Source organism: Phyllobates terribilis, unplaced genomic scaffold (assembly GCF_046119375.1).
Source record: "Phyllobates terribilis strain yellow unplaced genomic scaffold, ASM4611937v1 Scaffold_1__5_contigs__length_1240528914, whole genome shotgun sequence".
Lineage (NCBI taxonomy): Eukaryota > Metazoa > Chordata > Amphibia > Anura > Dendrobatidae > Phyllobates > Phyllobates terribilis.
The window spans coordinates 260,283,581-260,309,795 of NW_027362761.1; the positions used below are offsets into that span (position 1 = coordinate 260,283,581).

General features: G+C 43.6%; 1 protein-coding gene across 4 annotated transcripts in view; it reads right to left on the reverse strand.

Moving 5' to 3' along the window:
* Positions 1 to 26,215, reverse strand: part of SLC12A6 (solute carrier family 12 member 6) — a 51,471-nt gene that overhangs the window by 6,631 nt on the left and 18,625 nt on the right. For all 4 annotated transcript variants that reach the window (XM_073671283.1, XM_073671293.1, XM_073671302.1 and 1 more), the window contains 23 exons: positions 25,535 to 25,579; positions 25,375 to 25,463; positions 23,117 to 23,239; positions 22,858 to 23,004; positions 22,713 to 22,767; positions 22,234 to 22,364; positions 21,004 to 21,245; positions 20,385 to 20,599; positions 20,140 to 20,298; positions 18,905 to 19,003; positions 15,159 to 15,216; positions 14,914 to 15,088; positions 14,650 to 14,768; positions 13,074 to 13,172; positions 11,030 to 11,149; positions 10,830 to 10,934; positions 10,576 to 10,744; positions 7,658 to 7,853; positions 7,410 to 7,579; positions 6,787 to 6,918; positions 6,592 to 6,699; positions 5,793 to 5,980; positions 5,308 to 5,441 (listed from right to left, as the gene is read on the reverse strand). In XM_073671283.1, the coding sequence (XP_073527384.1) occupies positions 5,308 to 5,441; positions 5,793 to 5,980; positions 6,592 to 6,699; positions 6,787 to 6,918; positions 7,410 to 7,579; positions 7,658 to 7,853; positions 10,576 to 10,744; positions 10,830 to 10,934; positions 11,030 to 11,149; positions 13,074 to 13,172; positions 14,650 to 14,768; positions 14,914 to 15,088; positions 15,159 to 15,216; positions 18,905 to 19,003; positions 20,140 to 20,298; positions 20,385 to 20,599; positions 21,004 to 21,245; positions 22,234 to 22,364; positions 22,713 to 22,767; positions 22,858 to 23,004; positions 23,117 to 23,239; positions 25,375 to 25,463; positions 25,535 to 25,579 (3,078 nt within the window). The remainder of the gene's footprint in view (positions 1 to 5,307; positions 5,442 to 5,792; positions 5,981 to 6,591; positions 6,700 to 6,786; positions 6,919 to 7,409; positions 7,580 to 7,657; positions 7,854 to 10,575; positions 10,745 to 10,829; positions 10,935 to 11,029; positions 11,150 to 13,073; positions 13,173 to 14,649; positions 14,769 to 14,913; positions 15,089 to 15,158; positions 15,217 to 18,904; positions 19,004 to 20,139; positions 20,299 to 20,384; positions 20,600 to 21,003; positions 21,246 to 22,233; positions 22,365 to 22,712; positions 22,768 to 22,857; positions 23,005 to 23,116; positions 23,240 to 25,374; positions 25,464 to 25,534; positions 25,580 to 26,215) is intronic.

Sequence of the window (26,215 nt, forward strand, 5' to 3'; positions counted from 1 at the left end):
CGAGCTTACTGACTGCATCTTGAAAGTCTGGTTTTCTACTACTTGGTTCAGACTCCTGAGGTTGATGATGGTCCTTAAGGACCCGTTTGTTTTTTTTATCATGAATAGTGGGGAATAGGACCCCCTCCCTCTCTGTGTTGCTGGTACTTCGAGAAGGACCTGCTTTCCTACTAACTCTAACACTTCTGTTTCCAGGGCCAATTGTTCTTCCTGGACCTTTCGTATGGGGGTAACCACAAAGGTCCGCCAGGGGGTCTGGCTGAACTGGATCTTCAGGCCCCCACTGATAATTTTCAGAATCCAGGGGTTTGTTGTTATCGCGTCCCAAGCTGGAAGAAAGTGGGAAAGCCTTCCACCCACTTCCAGCCTGGCGTCATTGGGAGGATCTCTTCGAACTCGAGGATGGTCCTCCAAACATGTTGCCCGATTCTTTTTTGTACTTTGCTTCCCATCTCTTTTTGTCTCCCGGAGGACGACCCCGGTTAAATTTTCTCCTCCGAAAACTAAATCTTCTTGGTTCCCCCGAAAATCCCGGGAACCCTTTGCTTTTATCGCCTGCTTTTTCTAACAGGTCTTCTAACTTTTGGCCAAACAGGAGTCTACCGTCACACGGGAGGGAGCACAGTTTCTGTTTCGAAGGTAGGTCGCCTGGGCAACCTTTGAGCCACAAGGCCCGCCTGGCTGCGTTGGATAGTCCCGCTGCTCTAGCTGACAGTCTGACAGAGTCAGCTGAAGAGTCGGCCAGGAAGGCCGATGCTGTTTGTATTAGAGGTAGCTCTGCAAGTATTGCCTGTCTGGAGACCTTTTTATCTTTAAGCTGGTCTTCCAGCTGTTGGAGCCACACCATCAAGGACCTCGCCACACAGGTGCTAGCCACCGCAGGTTTTAGGCCGCCTGCCGCCGCCTCCCACGTGTGGCGCAGGAAGGAGTCAGCTCTTTTATCCAGGGCATCTTTTAGGACGCCAGAGTCCTCCAAGGGCAGGGAAGATCTTTTTGATGACCTTGCCACAGTCCCGTCCACCTTGGGGATCTTATCCCAAGGTTCTGCATCCTTCTCTTCGAAGGGGTACCTTCTTTTGGAGAAGGAGGGTAAAGCCCCTGATCGCTCAGGTCTCCTCCACTCCCGGTCAATGAGGCCCTGAATTTTACTGTTAACCGGAAATGAGCGTCTCTTCTTCTCTCCCAAGCCCGCAAACATGATGTCCTCCCGGGATTTAGATGCTCTCTCTTCCTACAGACCCATGGTTGATCTTACTGCCCTAACCAGTCTGTCTGTATTCTCAATGGGGAAGCAGGGTCTACCGCCCCCAGATGAGGAAGAGGACGATGAATCCCACTGCTCCTCGGACTGGGAGGAATCAGAGACGGAGGAAACCTCTCTACGGGGTCTTTTCTTCCCTCTAAGGAACCCTTTCAGGGACCCCTGAACTTCTGCATGTACTATGGACTTTAAATTTGCAGCAAAATCCCGGGAATTCTCAGCTATGGTTTTGGTCACACAGCCCTGGCAAAGTGGTTTCTGCCACTCTACTGAGAGAGAAGCTTGGCAAAGGGCACATACTCTATGCTTTTGCTTGGCACTACTCTTCTTAGGCTCCTAAAACAAGGAAGCACATAAGAGACTTCCCGTTACTAACCAGTGACATTCACGAAGCTCACTCACCACCGGAGGTCACAAACGGGTACCGGATTCGGAGGCTGTCGCGGAACTGATGATTCCATTCTGGATGGTCCCGAGGCACTCGAAGCCTTACTCCTGCGGCTGCCACTACGATTACTCGAGCGGCTGTCTGTATACGATGCATCCCTCTGCTTTTTCTGTTGCTGAGGTGGGGGGGTAAGCTGCTGCTCCTGGCTATCTGGATCAGCCATGTCTCAGAAGCGCACCACGCTTCCAGGATAGCTCCCCCCCCCTTAAATATAGGGCCATCCAGCCTCCTCCGGTCTGTGGGCCCTTCCCCTTCCTCAGGCCGGAGCTCCGTTGAAAAAAAAAAAACCGGCCTGGGACGCTCCAATGGGCGCCGCCATCTTGGATCGGCGCCGCCTCTTGACGTCACCCAGCGCGCCGCTCCCAGCGTGCCCTGCGCCGTGACGTCAGGCGCGTCACACCCGGAAGCGTTCCACACTGCAGGGGGAGGACGGCGCCGCGATCTCCGGGAGGACAGAGCCTGCCTCACCGCGTGCGCCCCGCTCGGCGCAGAGACCCCAGGGGAAGCTGCGGACGGCGCTTCTGGGATACTGAACCCGGTGCACAGGCCAGTGCCCGCTCTTCCACACCGGGACAGCCCCAGGTAAGTCTTCTTTTCTTCCAGACAGGTTCCCCATCAAGGACAGGAAACCAACTGAAGCGAGGGAGAGGTGCCGTCCTTTTATTTCAGACGGTTTCCTGTCCTTGGTGGGGCGGATCCTCTCTCTCAAGGTGTGCTGTCATGGGGGAGGGGAAAACGTGCATTGGGGTATTGAGCAGTACTCCCTGGGATATGGGTAAGGTGTCCCGATTTACTTTATACATATCACGCTTCATGTGTAGTGCTTGTGGATTATAGTGCAACATTGCATTTGTACAGGTGTACAACATACATTTATCTTAAACACAGCATCCCTATTTGTTTTGGATTTTTATTGAATGGTTAGGGTTCTTTGCGCATACCTATGTGACTACCTATCAGTATAGAGTCAGCTAATATTGTATATTTTTCTGACAATCCTGTGTTATTTCCTCCATATTTGACAATTTGGTGGAACACCTCTTTACTGTTTATACCCATTTACCCATGTGTGTCTCCTTAAATTTGAGCTTTATCTGGGAAACTCATATCTTATTATTCTTGGTTTCCTTATACATATCGTGTTATTTGTGTTGTTTTATGGCGCTTTTATTGTACTTGTTAATTAATAATTTTTTTAATAATGTCATACTAAAAAAAATTTGTACATTTAACCATCTGGTGCTGGAACTAGACCTTTCCACTAAGACATCATGATTTTAAAAAGTTGCAGGCTCCGGGAGAGGTGTCAGGTGGACAAATTGCCTCTGGTTTGCCCCCACCCTAGTTGATTGACAGGTCTCACCTCATATGCAAATAGGGCATATGACAGAAAACACAGTTCTTTGTAAAAAGGGGCCCTGTACGTCTTACTACAGGTAGTGGCAGGTTTCCTTTAAGCAGTATTTTTTCTCCTCAGAAACAATAACACTTCTGTCCATAAACTGTCTGGTTGGCAGCGCTACCCCGTTATGTGACCCTTATTTATAATCCCATACAAAATACTGATGCAAAACATACACAAGTCAGCACCTGGGATAATTGATCATTTGTATATGCATTTTCACCATTTTAATGGTGTTGTCTGGTGAATAAATAAATGTGTTTAGATGTGTCCTTAATGCAGACCTATATCACTTACTAATGTACTTCTGTTACCAAAGCTCCTCTGATGTCCCTGCGTCACCGGTGGTCCTGTCAGCTAAACTTCCAACCTTGAGCTCAAAACAGTTTTCCTGTGTTGCTGCGTCATTATGTTCAATGCATATACAAATAAGAGAGCGTATGCAGGAAACTCTCCTGTTTAGGGTATACAGAGCCGACAGAGGGTACAAAATATAGGCCCCAACTCATTAAGACTTGTGTTTCATACTCCAGTCGTAATGATGGGCCTGCAGGCATGAGATGCGCCAAATTCATGCACCTAGCTAGAAATGTTACTCCAGTGACTGGCATAATGTATGCTCCCACTTTTAATAAATTTGTTTAGTGGGTGTTACCACACCTAGTCCCGCCACTTTGGTGGAGAAGGCTAAAAGCAGCATGAAGACACCAAAAGTTGCAATTTTTTTTGCACAAATTTGCATTGTGCAAAATTTTTGTAACTTTTCAAAGTGTTTTACATCAGAATTCTGGCATGATGAATCGGGGGTCACATGTGCTACAGAATTTCAGCCGCTTCCACTTTCTGAAGATTGCACAACACCTCTGAAAACTAGAACCCATATACCGTATTTTTCAGACTATAAGACGCACCGGACCATAAGACGCACCTAGGTTTTAGAGGAGGAAAATTAAAAAAAAATGTAAGCAAAAAATGTGGTCATGATGCACTTTTAAGGGGGAGGGGGTCTTCTGCTGACACTGGTATAGGGGTAATGTCCCCCTATTCTGACAATATCCCCCATCCTGATATATATGCCCCCTCCCTTCCTTTTATACGTGGTCCCCATCCCCATCCTGGTATGCCTGGCATCCCTCCATTCTGGTATGCATGGAACCCCTCCATCCTGGTATGCATGGCACCCCTCATCCCTATCCTGGTATGCATGGCACCCCTAATCCCTATCCTGATATGCATGGCACCCCTAATCCCTATCCTGGTATGCATGGCACCCCTAATCCCTATCCTAGTATGCATGGTCCCCCTAATCCCCATCATGCTGCACATAAAAAAAAAAAAATAAACACTCCTACTCACCTCTCTTCTCTCCTCCAGCGCTGCGTCCGGTCTGCCTGCACTGATCTCTCCATGTGAGCCGCGCATGACGTCACTGCCATGCGCGGCTTACAAGGAGAGATCAGCTGCCGGAAGTCACTGCTCCCCACACCGGGACTGTGTGCGCGGGGAGGAGTGACTTCACTCTCCTTCATAGCCGCCACACAGCATAGCCGCGCTGCGGCTCCTACTGCTGCCAGCTATCTCGTGTGCCCGCTCATTAAAGGGCATGAATATTCACCCCCTCCCCAGGCCCATGGGCGTGGAGAGAGGTTGAATATTCATACCCTTTAACAGCGGGCAGAGGCGATTCCGGCAGCAGCAGGAGCCGCAGGGCGGCTACACTGTGTGCCGCTATTAAGGAGCATGAATATTCAGTGCTCCCCACGCCCCATGGGTATGAGGAGCAGTGAATATTCATTTTCTTTAGCAGCGGGGACAGTGTAGGCTGCAGCGGGCGGCTGCTGCCTCCTGTGCCCCGCTCCTCCACCCCGTATATATATATATATATATATATATATATATATATATATATATATATATATATATATATATATATATATATATATATATATATATATATATATCCCAAACATTCGGACTATAAGACGCACCCCCCATTTTCCTCCAAAATTTTGGAGGAAAAAAGTGCGTCTTATAGTCTGAAAAATGCGGTAAGTAGCAGGTCAGTAAAAAGCATGAACCTGATTTTGTTGCCTTGTGCAACTGCTTCACTTTTAGTCTGCACTGGTTTTTAGAAATGAGGCCTGTGTTGTCCGTCGTAATTCCATGAACACACACTTCTGTGTAGGAAAAGGATACAGTTTTCGTCACCCTGAGGGTTGCGTGGGGGTCCCGGCATATTCAGCAGAACCAGTTTAGCATCATGAGATTTGTTCACAATGACCTCATTTAACTTGACAGCTGTGTGCATGCGCCGAACATTTGACTGATCCCTGGAGAAAACAAGGAAAATTATCAAAACCAACTAAATTGGCCACTCCTAAAAGTGTAGCTGTGGTTTCTGGTGCACTTGCAGCAGAATGTCTGTGTCTGCCTCCTCTCCATAGAATCTTATGTGCAGCAATTGTCATCTCCGATCTCAGTAATGTGAACGTCTGTCTTCACTGAATACAGTTTACAGAATGATAGATCAGTCCAGGATGAGAAAGAAGAATGCTTTCCTGATGAGATATAGTAAAAACTTTCTAATCCCCACTTCTACTATTGATTTATGAAAAAAATTAAAACGATGGTTACTCTTTAAAGAAAGCTGTGTAAATATAGTAATATCTTCAGACTCTTACGGGCGCATGCTGAGCAAGTCTTGAAAACTGGGCATCTGCTTGCTTTGGGCGGCTACACGGACAGACTGATGTTTATCCTTGGTCCACGTCATATGTACTCTATCTGGGGCGGCATCTGTTTCATCATCATCATCGGAGCCCACACTAGTCAGACGGAGCATGGAATTTCTGTCTTTCACTAACTGGGCCTAAAAGCATACGTGAGAGGTGTAAGGATCGCACAGCTGTCCACCATTACAGTCTTATCAGATCTACATGAGCGTTGCTGGCCGCCTTCACACAATATACCAACGTACATGTTACTGAAGCAGTCCTTCAATGTAGCACAGACTATATAGTGTGGTCAAACAGACCCTGCCTTCCAATAACACAGGGAGTCGGATATTCCCAATGGTACATCTATACCTTCAAATAAAATCTACTTTATTGCCACTTTTGCTTACTTTATGTTTGTGCATGTGGCTGGGGCAGAGCTTGTCTGATGTGAATATGCCTGGTTATTACACGGCATGCCAGCAGTAGATTATCATAAGCGCTACGCTTCAATAAATAACATTACTGCTATAATGTCATTCTCTTTTCTCATATCTTTCTATCACTCCAGCAGATCTGAGTGCTGGCTGCCGGTTCTACAGTTCTAACTTAACACATTATGTATATTGTATTACATCCTAATTTCACATTTCCTTATCTTTTCGCAAATATGATCCGGAGGTATCATTTTAAATAAAATAACAAAAATTGAAGTCACAAATTCTACAGAAGCTGAGGAAATGACATGGCTACAAAACATTCCCACCTCTCGTTCTCGATCGGTTTTTGACAGTCGCATCTGCCGTAGCATCTGTGATCTCTGCTCCATCATCAGTGTCCGCTCATACGTATAGGCTGAAATGTCGCTGTCATGCTGTGTAAAATAGAGGATTTATTCGAATGAGACATTTTTTAGGTTTCCGTCCACTGGATTCTTTTAAGTTTTTTTTTTGTTTCTTACCATCTCCACTACCTCCACATCTGCCTGAATGCGTAAATGGTAGAGGAACGTGGCTAAATCTTTCTTCATCTGAATGCTGTTATCTTCCATTTGGGCTACAGTAAAAATACGCATCTTGCATTTACGCCACGCCTGGTCTCGTCATACCGCAAGGAGACAAAGGTAAGATCTGTTAAATTATGACCGCTAAATACCTTTGGATTAACTAACATCAAGTATTTTTCCATTCCAGTAAATCACAGAGCTTGTTTTTAGTGCAAAAACAGATCACAGATGGACAGTAAAAGTTGTATCATTCTGAAGGAAATGCTGTACAATACAAAGTTATATTGTGGTACCGTGTGAGCCAGAAAAATCGATGTAAATACTTTTATGCCCAAAAATGACAAAAGTATTCTCGGAGTGATACCTTTACTGGCTAACCAGAAAAAATGTATATGAAAGCTTTCAGAGCATTTGTAATCCAGCCTGAAGAAGGAGCCTCTGTGCTCTGAAAGCTTGCATATATAATTTTTCTGGTTAGCCAATAAAGGTATCACTCTGAGAATACTTTTGTCATTTTTGGGCATAAAAGTATTTACATGAAGAAAATGCTAAAAGCTGGTGGACAGTCCTAATCTTACCTTGTGTTGTTTCAAGAGGAAAGGTAGCAGCATCAGCATACCTCCATCGTGAACGACCCACCACACATCTATGTTACCCTCTGCTAGAGTCTCCCGGGATCCAGGGAATAAGGATATGTTCTTAGCCACAAGCAGGGCTTGCCGAGCAGCAGTACAGATACGCACAGTGACTGGAAGAAAGAAGGCGATTACATGGAGGATTTCACAGCCACACTAATAACATGGAGAAGAGCAAATCTGATTCTTACTGATGAACGTCTTCCAGGCCCGAGAGTCATCACTCTGCCTCCACCCACTCGGCCAGCCCATGATTACTGTGTTGTGTCTCATTCCTCCAAGACCACAAGACTGGATAAGGTGGGATAACCCTTCTTTTTGTTTCTGTGCCACAACCACCTGGCAGAAGCCTTTTACTCTTTCCTGCTCCATCAGCTGCTTCAATGCCTGTAATGACAGATAATTATATATCCACTGTATATATAATATAATTATATATCCACTGTATATATAATATAATTATATATGTGCAAACTGTCTCAAAGGTTTTGTATTTTCCATCTCATTTAATTACCTTCTTTTTATATAGAAGAATAATAGAGAGAAATAAAGAGAATTAATATGTTAACAGCTCAGATTGCCTTTTTGGAGAGTACATAAGGCACATTTTCCGATCTTGGCAAGTGAACAAGACCCCAGTCTCATACACTGCTCAAAAAAATAAAGGGAACACTCAAATAACACATCCTAGATCTGAATGAATGAAATATTCTCATTGAATACTTTGTTCTGTACAAAGTTGAATGTGCTGACAACAAAATCACACAAAAATCATCAATGGAAATCAAATTTATTGACAAATGGAGGCCTGGATTTGGAGTCACCCCCAAAATTAAAGTGGAAAAACACACTACAAGCTGATCCAACTTTGATGTAATGTCCTTAAAACAAGTCAAAATGAGGCTCAGTATTGTGTATGGCCTCCACGTGCCTGTATGACCTCCCTACAACGCCTGGGCATGCTCCTGATGAGGTTGTGTATGATCTCCTGTGGGATCTCCTCCCAGACCTGGACGAAAGCATCCGCCAACTCCTGGGCAGTCTGTGGTGGATGGAGAGAGACATGATGTCCCAGATGTGCTCAATCGGATTCAGGTCTGGGGAACGGGCGGGCCAGTCCATAGCTTCAATGCCTTCATCTTGCAGGAACTGCTGACACACTCCAGCCACATGAAGTCTGGCATTTTCCTATATTAGGAGGAACTCAGGGCCAACCGCACCAGCATATGGTCTCACAAGGGGTCTGAGGATCTCATCTCGGTACCTAATGGCAGTCAGGTTACCTCTGGCGAGCACATGGAGGGCTGTGCGGCCCTCCAAAGAAATGCTTCCCCACACCATTACTGACCCACTGCCAAACCGGTCATGCTGAAGGATGTTGCAGGCAGCAGATCGCTCTCCACGGCGTCTCCAGACTCTGTCACGTCTGTTACGTGTGCTCAGTGTGAACCTGCTTTCATCTGTTTAGAGCACAGGGCGCCAGTGGCGACTTTGCCAATCCTGGTGTTCTGTGACAAATGCCAAGCGTTCTGCATGGTGTTGGGCTGTGAGCACAACCCCCATCTGTGGACGTCGGGCCCTCAATACCACCCTTGTGGAGTCGGTTTCTAAACGTTTGTGCAGACGCATGCACATTTATGGCCTGCTGAAGGTCATTTTGCAGGGCTCTGGCAGTGCTCCTCCTGTTCCTCCTTGCACAAAGGAGGAGGTAACCGTCCTGCTGCTGGGTTGTTGCCCTCCTATGGCTCCCTCCACATCTCCTGGTATCTGCTCCATGCTCTGGACACTGTGCTGACAGACACAGCTACCTTTCTTGCCACAGCTCGCACTGATGTGCCATCCTGGATGAACTGCAGTACCTGAGCAACTTCTGTGGGTTGTACTGTAGACACTACCTTATGCTACTGTACCTCTAGGGGTGAGAGCAATGGCAAAATGAAAAAGTGACCAAAACAACAGCCAAAAAGGATGAGAACAGAGAAATGGTCTGTGGTCCCCACCTGCAGAACCACTCCTTTATAGGAGGTATCTTGCTAATTGCCTATCATTTCTACCAGTTGTCTGTTCCATTTGCACAAAAGCAGGAGAAATTGATTCACAATCAGTGTTGCTTCATAACTGGACAGGTAGATTTCACAGAAGTGTTATTGACGTGCAGTTACATTGTATTTGTTTGAGTGTTTCCTTTATTTTTTTGAGCAGTGTATATATGGGATTGAGTTGCAATAATTCCAGGAGTGGTATTATAAAGGAAAAAGTTCCAAATAAGTTGCAGTGCTCTACACAGCACCACAGCCCCTTCATTTTCCATCAGACTTCCACCTATTAGCAAGTGGCTGCAAATATATGTTATCAATTGCTCTATTGGGAAAGCCCTGTTTAGGTGTAGCCAGTTTTAAATGATTATCTTCTGCGATCAACACATTAGGATCATAGGCTGAGTTGATGGACTTGTATCTTCTTTCAAGCTTAAACTATGAAACCTAAAAGAACTGTATGTCAGTTCAGAGTCAGGTAACTGGATTATTACAAGGGATGGAAGGCCTCTCATATGATGAGAGGTTGGAAAAGTTGAGCTTGTTTAGCTTAGAAAAAAGACGCCTCAGAGGAGATCTCATTTACATATATAAATATATGTGCGGTCAGTACAAAGTAGTGGTACATGACTTATTCCTTCCAAACACCATACTAAGGACCAGGGGGCACTCATTATGGGTGGATGAAAGAGGATTCTGACCGCTAAGTAGGAAAGGGTTCTTTACAGTTAGAGCAGTCGGACTGTGGAATGCTCTACCACAAGAGGTAGTAATGGCCGACACTACACTTTTAAAAAAGGGCTGGATGATTTCCTCGATACACACAACATTGTCGGTTATAGATAATTTAGTGACAAAATGTACAATTGGTGTAGGAAGGTTGAACTTGATGGACCTAGGTCTTTATTCTACCTATGTAGCTATGTATATTGAAGCAGAAGCACGCTGTGAATGAATGCTTAGAGACTGCGCTGTCCTCCTGTGATCCAGATAATCAGCTTATTCTAGGGAACACAAGTAAACACGCTGTAAACACCAAGAAAGAAGCAACAGGGTCTGAATGGATATCATACCTGCTCCGCTGCCAGGGCTTCAGCATAGTTCTCCAGGTAATCACCCAGCAGGACAGATCCAACAATTGTTAAACCTTTGCCAGCCTTCAGCTGAGAGGCAAAAGAGAGGAGACGTGGCTGGGAAACATGGAGATCGGAGTCTAGCTTAACCAAAACAAGCAGCTGGGGTCTAGATTAGGAAAAAATGCAGGTAAAACAGAAGTAAAATACGTATATGCACATGTTACTACTACACAGCTGAACTGATCATGTACCTCCAGTTTTTAGTATGCGGAGGTCCTTCCTCCAGCCGCAGTAAAGCAAAGCGTGCTGCACTCAGAGAAAGTCCTCGTATGCCATCTCCCCATTCTTTCTCAGCTCTATAGACAAGGATTAAAAGGTATTCAGAGAAAGAATATAAGAACCACATTTATAAGTAAAAAAAAAAGTCTATAAAACTGACATATGTACTCACCCATGATACTCTATGTACTTGTAGATCATTCCTGCAATCACCATAGAGATGAGAGCGTAATACCACGAGGAGATGAACATCAGAGCCAGACAAAGTGCCATACCCAGAAACGATAAAGTCCTGCAAAAGGCAAAAAGATAAAAGTGGTTCAATGACCTCGAATATTTACATTAAGACGTCAGCAAGCAAGTTCTCTATACTGCAACTACACTGTGTTCCAAATTATTATGCAAATAATATTTTCTCAGATTTTCCCAAATTACCTATATGAATTGCAGTCATTGTAATTTTCCAGTCAAATAACTATTAGAGTACAATTGAAAGGTTTTTGTACAAACTGCCTATGATAACAGTATATTTAAAAAAAAATAAAAAACTCAAACTGCACTCAAAATGCATGTTCCAAATTATTATGCACAGCAGAGTTTTCAACCTTTTCATTTTAATAAAGAACAAAAAAATGGTCATTTTTGAAATTATAAGCATTAGCAGGTTATTACAAACTGAAATCAAACAGTTTTCAACTCAAAACTTTATTCTAGGTGATGTTACATTTGCACATAGGACACCTTGTTCGAAAGGAGCTTCTGAACTCTCTCGTCCATTGAATTTGTCAGGTTTTGGATGGTTTCTGCTTTAATTGTTTTGCATGAGGACAGAATACCCTCCCAGAGCTGTTGCTTAGATGTGAACTGCCTCCCGCCATCATAGACACTCCTTTTGATGTTGCTCCAGAGGTTCTCAATGGGGTTGAGGTCAGGGGAGCATGGGTGCCACACTATAAGTTTGTCCCCTTTTATGCCCATAGCAGCCAGAGATGCAGATGTGTTATGTGCAGCATGAGACGGGGCATTATCATGCATGAAAATGATCTTGCTGCGGAATGCACGGTTCTTCTTCTTGAACCATGGAAGGAAGTGCTGTTTGAGAAACTCAACATACATTATGGAGTTCATCTTTACCCCTTGAGGGATCCTAAAAGGGCCAACAATCTCTCTCCCCATGATTCCAGCCCAAAATATTACTCGACCTCCTCCTTGTTAGCGCCGTAGCCGTGTTTGCATGGGCTGTTCATCAACCAGCCATCCTCCACTCCATCCATCTGGACCATCGAGATCATTTCATGCATGATAATGTCCCGTCTCATGCTGCACATAACACATCTGCATCTCTGGCTGCTATGGGCATAAAAGGGGACAAACTTATGGTGTGGCACCCATGCTCCCCTGACCTCAACCCCATTGAAAACCTCTGGAGCATCATCAAAAGGAGTATCTATGATGGCGGGAGGCAGTTCACATCTAAGCAACAGCTCTGGGAGGGTATTCTGTCCTCATGCAAAACAATTAAAGCAGAAACCATCCAAAACCTGACAAATTCAATGGACGAGAGAGTTCAGAAGCTCCTTTCGAACAAGGGGTCCTATGTGCAAATGTAACATCACCTAGAATAAAGTTTTGAGTTGAAAACTGTTTGATTTCAGTTTGTAATAACCTGCTAATGCTTATAATTTCAAAAATGACCATTTTTTTGTTCTTTATTAAAATGAAAAGGTTGAAAACTCTGCTGTGCATAATAATTTGGAACATGCATTTTGAGTGCAGTTTGAGTTTTTTATTTTTTAAAAAATATACTGTTAACATAGGCAGTTTGTACAAAAACCTTTCACTTGTACTCTAATAGTTATTTGACTGGAAAATTACAATGACTGCAATTCATATAGGTAATTTGGGAAAATCTGAGAAAATATTATTTGCATAATAATTTGGAACACAGTGTATGAATATCAGCCAGATCTGTCACAAGGCTATGCTGACTTCATCAGCTCTGTGCCCAGAGTACTGTCTGATCCTTCCGAACCAAAAGGTACAATATGTAATAGGACAGTAAACCTTCCCCATGCTATGCTGCCCTGACATAGACTGATGACAGGTCCACAATTCTAGATCAGATGTCAGTATAATGACCAGAATGCTTTTAAAGTCAGTAGGTCAAAGTTCTATATCACAAATTACAGCAAGCTTGTAGGAAATCTAAGACCTACCAGTGGTAATACTGAAAACGGGGGCGCCAGTTTGGAGAGTGAAGCAGAGTCTGTAATCCACAGGCCAAGTTTACAAAAAGGTAACACATAAGGAAAAACCTAAGTGAAAGAGGAGTGAATAATGCTGGGGTTAGTAACAATCTGCAGATGTAGGTTGTAAACTCTGTAGCAAATGATAAATTTAATTATTTCCATCGAGAAGATCAACAGGATTACTGTGCTGAAAATCAAAATCTCTATAACAATGTATTAGGGATCACAGTCACGGCCAGAAGGTTTAGCACCCTTGAAATTGTTCCAGAAAATGAAGTATTTCTCCCTGAAAATTATTACAATCACACATGTTTTGTTATACACATATTTATTTCCTTTGTGTGAAATTTTGCCCAAATTGCTTTTTTTTCTCTGTTTTTTGTGTTGTTCCAATACATTACATGGCAAATAAGCCTCCTTACATTGGCATGCCAGGACGGGTATGTCACTCTCCACAAGGAGAAAAGTTACCCCTTAAACCTCAGTCCAGAGCCTCTCACCTAGCTAAACCAGATCTCATACTTTGCACGGAGGAGGGGCAATACCCCGAAACACCGCGTCTGCAGATTGAAATTCTGATTTAGCTTTTATCCTAAGTCATATTGCAAGACTTGTTAAAGGGTCCATAGTGACTTGTAGTATCACTGCTTCCAACACGTGGTGCTATAGAGTTCTAGTCTTCTTTCTCTATGAAGAGGCAATTTGCATATTTAATTTTCCAGAAGAGCATTGCACGGTGAATAAACCTCCTTACATTGGTATACCAAGGCCAGTATGTCACTCTCCACAAGGAGAAACGTTACCCGTTAGACCTCAATACACACAAAGGAAATAACCATGTGTATAACAAAACATGTGTAATTGCAATAATTTTCTGGGAGAAATACTTCATTTTCTGGAACAATTTCAAGGATGCCAACACGTCCGGCTATGACTGTAATTATAATAGCATTTCAAAGTGTAAGTGGGTGTCTTATGCCATAGTACATAATAAATGTTTTTTTAACTAATAAACTTTGGTGTTTTTATTCTTCAGTGTATTCAAGATCTGCTTCTTGTCATCACTCATGTTACCTTCAGCTCAAAGTCATCTCCAGAATTTTCCCTTTTCTTACTATGAAAACAGTAAAAATTCTTATTGTTGCTCTGATTCATTCTCATCTTGACTACTTTATCTCACTACTAATCAGTCTCCCTCTCACTAAACTCTCCCCTTTCTCATGTATTCTTAATGCTGCAACAAGACTTCTATTTCTGTCCAGCCACTACACCGTTGCTTCCACCCGATGCCAGTCATTGCACTGGTTGCCTATCCACTATAAACTAAATCTACTCTCTCATCTCTGTTTACCACCCAACCGTAAAGGAACTTGACCCAGATACTATGAGGAGGCAGCAGCCGCTCAGTATCTGCCGACTGACTGAAGTCATCACATGACTACCCTTCCGGCCGTATGTTCATGCCAGCAGTCTTTCGGGGGACACAGCTGTGACACAGGTGGAGCAACATTCCTCTAGGATGTGAGTTTTAATCTATACATACATTGATAAGATTGGTGCTACCAGATCCAAGGAGGCAATTAGGATTCCCAACTCAGCAATCACAGCAGTGAGAAGCAATGCCCAGGTCGGCTCTCCATTACTTTTTCCATGTCCAAACACCTTTTGAGTTGAGGGAAAAAAAAATTAAAGTTATGGCATGTTCTGCGAGCCCTTTGTTCTAGATCACTTTCCTAAAGTTTTCCTTTATTTTCTACCATATCCACACATAGTCATACTTGTAGTCTGGTGCTTTATAAATTCTTACCCGCAAAAAGGGGATAATTCCATCTTTAGCTATCGCCTGCAACAATCTCGGGGCCCCCGTCAGACTTTGCAGTCCAGCTCCACACGTGGAGAAAAAAGATCCAATCACTATGACCCACGGTGATGGCCAGGAGATTGCTCCTACTACAAGGGTTCCCTTTACTGCATCTCCGAACCTAAGAGACAAGATCAGACTGCAACTCTGTACAACCCAGCCTCCAGAGCCGCTGAGCACATCATACTTACTTATCTCTGAGGACCACTCCATCGATACAGGCGCCAAATAAAAGAACATTGCTCAAATCTGAAATCCATTCACAGTCAGAGGAATTAACAGAGAAGTGTACGTTTTATATACAGAGCAGTATTCTATTCTGGATGGAGCAATGTCACACAATGCTAAATCTTGGGTCCTCGCTTCACAGAGATAACGCAATAATACCGTTTATTATTTATCTACTCAGTATTCCGTTAAAGGGGTTATCTGGCCTTAGGAAAAAAATGTAAAAAACACAAGAGGTGGTGTAAAAGAACGTAAAAACTACACTAACCGCGCTTTTCTCCCACAAAGTGAGCATAGAAGCTCTGGCAGGCTGTGGTCGTTGAGCTCTGCAGCCAATCAGTGACATACTACTGGCATCATAGCTCCCCTTGCTAATTGGTAATGCCAGTAATATGGCAGATGACGGCTAAGGCTGCGGTGGTCACATAAAGGCGACATGACACTAAGGAACTCTGGAGCTTCTGCACCAAATCGCAAATAGTAAAAGTGATAAAAAATCCAATATAAATAATACTTATCACATCTCCTGTGACTTTTACATTTTTCTCTAATGCTCCCAAAGTATATATGGTACATCCATAGAGTGTAATGGGCCGGACAAATACCAAAGAGTGGCATCCATAGGCAAAGAGCGTCACTCACTGAAGGACACACAAAATTCACGAGACACTGCTTCATTTTCTCTTTGCTGAATGGAAATGATAAAATATGGCACAAACTAAAGCAGTTCCATGCAGTAATAAGGCATCTCCACACTATTCTCCCCTAAAGAAATGCTTCCATAATACTGTGTGTGATAAAACATAGTCCTATTCTTTCCTCATGGATTCATGGATTTAATGTAAAAATCGTGCTTTAATATAATATTTTAAATTTTTAAAATTAATCTGTCACCCCTAAAACTGGATTTAATCTACTTATACAGTCCAGTAGGGGACTTAGCTCCTATAAAATCACACTAACAATATAAATTTCACTTTTTAGCTGTTCAAAAAAACATTTTAAATGTAAATGAGGGCTCCTCCGTCCACCCAAGGCCAAGCCCAGTGAATCCTTCCCATCCCCTTAATCACCATGCCATGCACCTCCACTTAGCTTGATTGAAATCGCTCCGGTCCTGCACATCTGCACGGACACCAGGAGATGAACAGGAGAGCACACACAGTGTCAGTGCGGATGTGCTCTTATCCCTGTCTCCTGTCTGCTTCTGTGCGATTCTGTGTGCAGTGAGAGGCGCTGCAGACAGGAGCGAGGGATGAGAGAGCACGTGTACTGACATTGTGTGTACACTTGTTAGGCTTCTGCAGTGTCAGTGCGGATGTGCTCTTATCCCTGTCTGCTTCTGTGCGATTCGGTGTGCAGTGAGAGGGCGCTGCAGACAGGAGCGAGGGATGAGAGAGCACGTGTACTGACATTGTGTGTACACTTGTTAGGTTTCTGCAGTGTCAGTGCGGATGTGCTCTTATCCCTGTCTGCTTCTGTGTGATTCTGTGTGCAGTGAGAGGGCGCTGCAGACAGGAGCGAGGGATGAGAGAGCACGTGTACTGACATTGTGTGTACACTTGTTAGGCTTCTGCAGTGTCAGTGCGGATGTGCTCTTATCTCTGTCTCCTGTCTGATTCTGTGTGCAGTGAGAGGGCGCTACAGACAGGAGCGAGGGATGAGAGAGCACGTGTACTGACATTGTGTGTACACTTGTTAGGCTTCTGCAGTGTCAGTGCAGGTGTGCTCTTATCCCTGTCTCCTGTCTGCTTCTGTGTGATTCTGTGTGATTCTGTGTGCAGTGAGAGGGCGCTGCAGACAGAAGCGAGGAATGAGAGAGCACGTGTACTGACATTGTGTGTACACTTGTTAGGCTTCTGCAGTGTCAGTGCGGATGTGCTCTTATCCCTGTCTCCTATCTGCTTCTGTGTGATTCTGTGTGCAGTGAGAGGGCGCTGCAGACAGGAGCGAGGGATGAGAGAGCACGTGTACTGACATTGTGTGTACACTTGTTAGGCTTCTGCAGTGTCAGTGCGGATGTGCTCTTATCCCTGTCTCCTATCTGCTTATGTGTGATTCTGTGTGCAGTGAGAGGGCGCTGCAGACAGAAGCGAGGGATGAGAGAGCACGTGTACTGACATTGTGTGTACACTTGTTAGGCTTCTGCAGTGTCAGTGCGGATGTGCTCTTATCCCTGTCTCCTGTCTGCTTCTGTGTGCAGTGAGAGGGCGCTGCAGACAGAAGCGAGGGATGAGAGAGCACATGTACTGACATTGTGTGTGTACACTTGTTAGGCTTCTGCAGTGTCAGTGCGAATGTGCTCTTATCCCTGTCTCCTGTCTGCTTCTGTGTGCAGTGAGAGGGCGCTGCAGACAGAAGCGAGGGATGAGAGAGCACGTGTACTGACATTATGTGTGTACACTTGTTAGGCTTCTGCAGTGTCAGTGCGGATGTGCTCTTATCTCTGTCTCCTGTCTGATTCTGTGTGCAGTGAGAGGGAGCTGCAGACAGGAGCGACGGATGAGAGAGCACGTGTACTGACATTGTGTGTGTACACTTGTTAGGCTTCTGAAGTGTCAGTGCGGATATTTTCTTATAGCTCTGTCTCCTGTCTGCTTCTGTGTGATTCTGTGTGTAGCGAGAGGCGCTGCAGACAGGAGCGAGGGATGAGAGAGCACGTGTACTGACATTATGTGTGTACACTTATTAGGTTTCTGCAGTGTCAGTGCGGATGTGCTCTTATCCCTGTCTCCTGTCTGCAGTGTCCGCTGCTGTGTGATTTTGTGTGCAGTGAGAGGGCGCTGCAGACAGGAGCGAGGGATGAGAGAGCACCTGTACTGACATTGTGTGTGCACACCGACTTCTTTAGCGTCTGCCCGGATGTGCACAGCGGTCGATTGAATTCAGGCTGCACTTGCTCTGGGCAAGTGGGCACTGTCAATGAAGCTTAGGGGACAAGCATGTATGTTGATTGAGGGGTGGAACAGTGCACTGAGCCTTTGGCCATGCCAAGGGTGCACCAAGGAACCCTCACTTACATTGGAAGTAAAGCAGTTTTAATATCCAACTAAAGAAGAGAAATCCATACTGCAACAATGAGTTTTAAAGGGGCCAAGTCGAATTTTGGGAGTGAAAGACTCCCTTTAAAGTCATACAATATATGCACTTTATTTTATTTCCTGTATATACGGGGCTATAATGCCGTGTATGTATAATGTTCACTAATTTATGCAAAATTTTTAATGCTTGTCATTGTTCACTCATTTGCTAGTGTTTTTTATATCTTGTGATAAAATTCATGCTATAATTCTTAAAGAAGCACTTTTTACTGCTTAAACCTGTGTAAATGTATATGTAAAGTAGTATAAGTGCAGTAACATCCTCACCGATCGCCGTCTTCCCCAGTTTTCTGCGCCGTTCCGGCCCTATTCTGGGTCACGTGATGGCTATTCCGACCTGCCAGATTACACTAGGGTTTATACGTGAATTGCTTATAAAATGTAAGCCTATATAGTGTCAGGACAAGACCCCATAGACTTACACTGTAAAAGTCACTTCCAGCTCCCACACAAACCCCAGTGTGACCTCGGAAGTCGGAATAGTGGTGAGTATATTACGGCACTTACACTGCATTACATATACATGTACACAGCTTTAAGCAACAAAACGTTTGGTGGGAGAGCTTCTTTATGTACTAAAATATAAATGAATTGCCAGTAAAGGATACAGACTAAAGAAGTTGTAAGAATTGCAAGGACTGTGCCAATTGGAATGGATTTTTGAGCATCCTTGAGGTCACCAGAACGATTAGAGCCGGCCATAATCCCTGCAAGTAAGCAAAGTGCAGAGTTAAGCTCAGTTGTGTGCAGCATGGAATAACATGGATATTTCTCAAATCTGTTCAGCTTAAATATTGAAAATAAAATAACTGAATGTGACGTGTTGGGTTGATGCGAAATGGCATTATAATTAGCTCTCCAGATATCCAGTCTCTCTGTGAGAGCTCCTTATGATAGAGCATTGAGCTGGGGGTAGACACAAGATGGTGTCAAGCATGAGAATTGCAGTAAGATTTTTGTCATACATCTTTCATGAACCTCCGTGTAATCAAATGTGAAGACTTAAGAGGTGCACACATTACAATGCCTTCATAGACATAGGCCTACTAACAAAGCAGAGCACGGGCTTTGTGTAGATGTGCCCACAGTGCTGTAAGGAGCCGGAGAACGTTCTATAGGACACAGATGGTTTATTGAGTATATGGCAGATTTATTTCTGGAGCATCTGCCTGATTGTACATGTTATCCGAAATGGGGAGTATGCTAGAAATGACTATATTGAAAGCTCTGCAATATGAACAATCTTATTGAAGGCCAAACAATTTTACGCTTGTATCACAGTCACAGGGAATGGACCTTCCAAGGTTCAGCCACAATGCACTTAGATGACCATAGGGTTCTTTGGTGGGCTAAGTTGGGACACATGAACCTTGGAAGGTCTAGGCATTGCAGATGTGCTGTCCGTGTGGTGATGTTGCCATACACACATAATTTAGGGGAAATGATGTTTTACAGTTAGGTGGCTTTGTGCAGTGATCTCTCAGGTAATCACACACATAACTGCAACATGAAGAGCCCGGCCAAGCCTAACTCACAGCCCACTTAAAGTTCTCGCATCATATTCAACGTAAGGACCTCCATCCATAACCCACAAGCACAAAAGCAGCTCACCAGCCTCTGCAGCTACCAAATGTTATTGGGATTTATAGGACATAAAGTGGACACTAAATGACACCATAAGAGGTGGAAACTGGCAAAATGGAAGATCTATTGAGAAAACTTTTCATGATATAGTATAAAAAGTACTGAAAATGAGAAATGTGCTGTTACACACCTGAGGATTTTCTATGCTAGGTTTTATACATAAATCTTGCTTTGGATAATGAGAAACTACATTAATTACCGGTAACAGATGGGAAAAAGATGCCAACAAGGAGGGTGAAAGACGTTGTAATGTCAGCCAGGACATAACTGCTAGAAACAGAGCCACCTGCATCTGATGAGGGTGCAGACCCCTTTTCTATAATTTCTCCCTTCTGCAGGTAACTGCTCCAAAGGTTTTCTGTTAATACAAAAAGCAGAAATAAATCATAGAAGACAACAGTGACCCGCTTGTGAAAGAAAAGAAGAAAAAAAAGATCTATATACCAGCAATAATGTCACTGCCCAAGCCTGGAATTCCGTCTATTTCTGTGACATTATTATGGACAAAATATTCATCACATGTCGCATTTAAAAACCCGGGCGGGTGACAGAAACGGTCCCACAAGTCAGATGGCGATGTTGTATTCTCTGTCTGTATTATTTTGGCACACGTGCTAAATTCGATCCTGGAGAGGGTTCGGTTTCCAAGCAAACAAACACTAAAACACACACGGAATGAAAGGATAAAAGCGGACAACCTCTGGAACATCTACACGGAAATCCAGAGCGGTGAGTGTTGTACAAACTGTTGGATTGTTACACCATATAAATATACTGCTACTGTCAAAATGAGAAAAATAGAACAATGAAATATTCAGCCTTGGAGTGAAGCACAAACTATGCCTCGTATTATACCCGCTATTACGTTACACTAAAGATATTTTGACAACTGCCAAGTTGGACTTTGATAAGTTAATGTCAAGCTGAGGTCATGTGCTGGGACTGAACATCTGAAAGCCAGCCAACATGTCCACCAGGCTAAAGATCGGCTTTTCTTTCTTCTTGCTTTTCATTTCCCTCAATCCCAGACTTCTGAAGTAAATAATTCACCATTAAAACTTACGGGAATTTAGGAGGTGCAAAGGCAGATTTCAGTGCCCCGGCATAGATGGCCAGGATAGAGAGTATGACACAGGCCAAAAACAAAGATGCCAGCTTGTTCACGTAGCGAACGCCCACAAAAACAATGACAGACATGAGAAGAAGAAATCCAGTGCCATAAACCCGCATGTTATTGAGCATAGCTGCCGAGTTCTCAATTACTCCTTCACTTTCAAAAATGACCGCCTTGGGAATGATGTATACCTGTGCAAAAATTAAGAGATGGTCACAACCTAAATAGGAAATGGAGAGGTGCATAACAACATAGAAGCTGTTGAGATATGTGCTATATACAGGAGTATGCCCAATGCCCCTAATACATCTCCATTTCTGATTTACTTCCATTAATGTAAGCCTAAGGAGAGGCAGAACGAGACTATAGACTATCATTGCAGAAGGTCCACACAAACACCTTTGTGAGCCGGTTGGTCCATTTACAGGTCACGTCAGCCAGAAGAAGAGCAAAGCAGCAATGGAAACCAGGGAAGACGGCAATCAGTAAGGATTTTAATGCACTTACACTACATTACATACCGGATTTGGAGGGATTACAAAATCAAAATTCTGAGACATAACATATTAAAGGAAATATTAAAAAGAAATAATAAGATCATCCCCACCATTGTAAGGGAACTGCACCAAACTGCAGCTATACTACAATACGTCATGTCTAGCAACATAGAGAGAGATGGCGTGGCTGCAGTTTTGATCTTTGTTCTAGTCAAGTTATTTTTTTTTTATAAATATGGCTACAGATTCCAGGAAAGGGTTTCCCTGATAAGATCTGTTCCTGTATTAATCAGGAAACATGTTTCTTCTTAGCTCTTGGTGTGAGACATTACTGTATGGGCAGAAAAATATGCAGCAAACGTAACAGTAATATTGTACTCTAATAAAAGTTTAATAAAATAATAAAATCTATGGAAATATTTTTCAAGATTTAGCCAATCTGAACAGGAATTGATCTGCAGTTTTCAGCAGTGGCTAATACATAGTGAACTGATCTGTGTTACATAGTTTACATACATAGTTTACATGCACCGCAGCTAATAAAAGTTGATCTGTAAGGTGCCAGGTGACGCCCCCCACTGATCTGATTTTGACATGAAAAGGATAGATCATCAATATTAGATGCCCGGAGAATCCCTTTAACACTATCCTGCACAATTTGACAAATGGCATTTTGTCTTACCAGAAATATCTCTATGGCTCCAAGAATATACATGGCTGTGGCAAATGTTGTCCCTAAATAGAAGCAGAGACCAACAGCTCCACCAAATTCAGGTCCAAGAGCCCGGGAAATCATAAAATACGACCCTCCAGCTGAGAAAACAAAAATAATAAGTAACGTATAAGAGGGCACAGTTACTGAGTATGGGGAAGAGGGAGCAAGTAGGCTAACAGCAAAAATTAAGAAATATTCTTAATTTTAGTATAGATGCCCACTACAAATGGGGAGGCCCCAGACGTTATTTTGTCTGATGAGGCCCCAGAAGAAAAAGATTGTGAAGCCCTGGCATGCACCATGTAAAAAGGTCCATGTAGAAGGATGCAGTGAGATGATAAGCTATTAGAATATACTACATGGCTGGTGACAGACTGTAGAATATTATCTAGTATGTGTAAGAGAACAAACTAGCTGATCACTAGTAGGATTTGCAGACCTTTTACCTGGTACCACCCCATTAGTTGCGATTGCACTCATAGATATTGCTGTAAGCATGGTCTGAAAGGAGAAACATAAGTGTTGTTACATACGCAGAAATGCATAACCACTCCTAAAGGATAAATGCTACCCCTGATCTGCAATACTTACACAGCAGCAGCAGGCAAACACAATGCAGAAAGAGTGTAGGATGCCGGCCGTCCCCACCACCCACGGCAGGCGAAGAAATAGGATCACTCCAAATATGTTTTGCAGACAAGGCAGGTAAACACCCATTATTGTGCCCATTCGAGGAGCCTATGGAAATAAATATTGGGTTTAAAAAAAAAAGTGTAATTAATACTATTCTGCTTTACTAACTAACTGCTTTCAGCTGTATGATACACTTTCACAGCTTTCTTCTCCTCACCTTTGTTTGCTTCTTTTTGCCCTCACTCTCTTCTTCATGTTCTCTGGCACCCTGAGGGAGGTTGGTGTAGTTGGCCAAGCGATTTAGGAGAGAGGAAACCTTGGGACGTGTGTCCATTTCCTCCTGTGCATATCAGGGAGTAAAGAGCAGGAGAGTTCATGCAGTAAACTAGGATATGTTATGTACGTGTACACACAACCAGGGCATTATATGTACGTGTACACACAACCAGGGCATCATATGTACGTGTACGCACAACCAGGGCATCATATGTACGTGTACACACAACCAGGGCATCATATGTACGTGTACACACAACCAGGGCATTATATGTACGTGTACACACAACCAGGGCATCATATGTACGTGTACGCACAACCAGGGCATCATATGTACGTGTACACACAACCAGGGCATCATATGTACGTGTACACACAACCAGGGCATTATATGTACGTGTACGCACAACCAGGGCATTATATGTACGTGTACGCACAACCAGAGCATTATATGTACGTGTACGCACAACCAGGGCATTATATGTACGTGTACGCACAACCAGGGCATTATATGTACGTGTACGCACAACCAGGGCATTATATGTACGTGTACACACAACCAGGGCATCATATGTACGTGTACGCACAACCAGGGCATTATATGTACGTGTACGCACAACCAGGGCATTATATGTACGTGTACGCACAACCAGGGCATTATATGTACGTGTACGCACAACCAGGGCATTATATGTACGTGTACGCACAACCAGGGCATTATATGTACGTGTACGCACAACCAGGGCATTATATGTACGTGTACACACAACCTTTGGTGAATTGATCTGCCAGATTTGAGATGAGATTTATTTTTGGCTAAGTAGGCAAATCGATCTTCCCATTGTGCTCTATGGCTAACAAATCTGTAAAATAAATCTGTTACGACCCATTATAACAAGGCATTGTAAGAAGACTTGGTCATTAACATGAGATTTTTGTCTTCAGATTCCACTGCATTTTAGGGGATCGGCTAACAAATGACATATACAGTTGGGCGAAATAGGGATCAGATGGGTTGGCTTTCTACCTGACCAATTGCACTAAAAGGGGTTGTCCATTTCAGAAAATCTTGGTCCCAGTGCACAGTTTGTTATATAATAAAACAAAAAAACAACCCTCACTTTACTCATTGTCCATGGATCCAGCGCTGAGTGATTATTGCTGCTCCTGGTGTCAGTTATCTGCCGCGCCGCTGTCTTCACTTACAGAGTGGCAGCCAATCAGTGAGCTCACTGAGGCATTCTGTCTACACGGGCAGGGCGGCTGAGCACACTGATTGGCTGCCACTCTGTACATGAAGACAGCGCTGCAGCCAATACCTGACTCCAGGAGCAGTGGCAAGGACTCCGCGCTGTACCCGGGGATGAGGAGTAAAGCGACGTGGATTGTTTTTATATAAGAGGCTAAGCGTACACAACCCCTTTAACCTTTCCCTTTAGGAAGATCATGTTTCTTTGAACCAAGGCTAATGTTCATATTAATATCACACCCAGAGACGACAGCTCTTGGCCGTGACTGGTAACTTATATCTATGGCCATTTGAAGAGTAGATGTCTACAAGTAAATGTCCACAGGTCCCCATACATGTTAGATTAAAGTCACCCAAACCCATTGATTTTGGCAGGATTAGCCAATCATCTATTGTGTATTGGGGGCTCATGACTCCCTCCCCACAGATAACCGCCCAATCCTTTTGTTCTCCCTGGAGCTAAATCAGCACCTTCCCCATTGAAAAAACATTAGTGCTTGGCAAAGCGTTCATATGTATAGGAAGCCAGGAGAGATAGCTGTCAGCCTACAATGATTGTAACCCTCAAGATCTCCTGTCTGTGAACCTCTAGAGTACGATTCTTCTCCTTAGGCCAGAGTATTTTTTCTCAAGAGTGGGTGATAAATGCCGAATTGGTGACTTGTTTCTATTATACCATTTCTCTGATTGTTCCTCACCTGGTTTTGGCTCCCACTCCTGAGAAAAGATACTGACCGAATACTGACCAAATACTGATAGTGGGACCGTGGCCTTAGTCACAAAAAGTGAAGGATCGTTTTCTCTGTAAGAAGATCCTGCATGTCTCCATAAGGGGGCACAAGGAACTATGTATGTCTTGTGTGACAGTTTATCCAGAACAATAAACCATGTACAACCATCGCTAATGAAGACAGTTATTCATTAATGACATCCCCACACCTCCTTCTCACCTCAAACAACGCCAGATTCCTGTCATAAGAGTCTTCCCCCTCCTCGCTGTGGTTCTGATACAGAGTGGAGTTTTTCCTCCGGTCGATCTCTGTAGAAGATAGACATGTGTTAGAGAACCTGTCCGGCACCTCAACATCAGGTCATCACTGGTGAACGTACCGAGCAGCTTGCTGTTCTCCTCCGTTACTGATGTTTGGCTTCGATCTGAGACAGAAAACACGATCGAATTAGCAATCATAATTGATGACACATTGGTAGGGTCGCTGTAGTCTTTACAGTACAAGAATGAGATCTTCAGAATTTGCGGAAAACATTGTCACCATTCAGCTAAACAGACTAAAGCTGCTATTTATAGAAGCTGTTCCTGAGTTCATCAGGACCCATAAGGCGTCCATCTGGGGTGACATCTCTAAATTAAGTCCTGTTACTACATCTACATAAATGTAATGCACGGATCTCATATAACATATAATTGTCAGCGCGGGGGAAGGTATAAGTTCTGTAGTGATCCACAGCTTAGGTATAACCATTTACAGCTTTAGTGACCCATTGACAGAGTGGTAAGCTGTAATAATATCACTCCATATATTCGGAAAGGTTTCCATAGTTTTGTACATTTTTCTGGACTTCATGGCAGTAATGCCATTGAAATGTCTGCTTACTTTTGTAGCTTAGAGATACCTTAGGTTTATTGGCCCTGTAAGGAATATCATGTAATGATAATTACAATAAAGAAGTCGTGAATTGGAATAAAGGCATAGAAATACATGCTTACATACATGGAAAGTGCTTGTCTGGCCTTTTATAAGAAAAGAAAAAAATACTGAAAAAAAAAAAAAA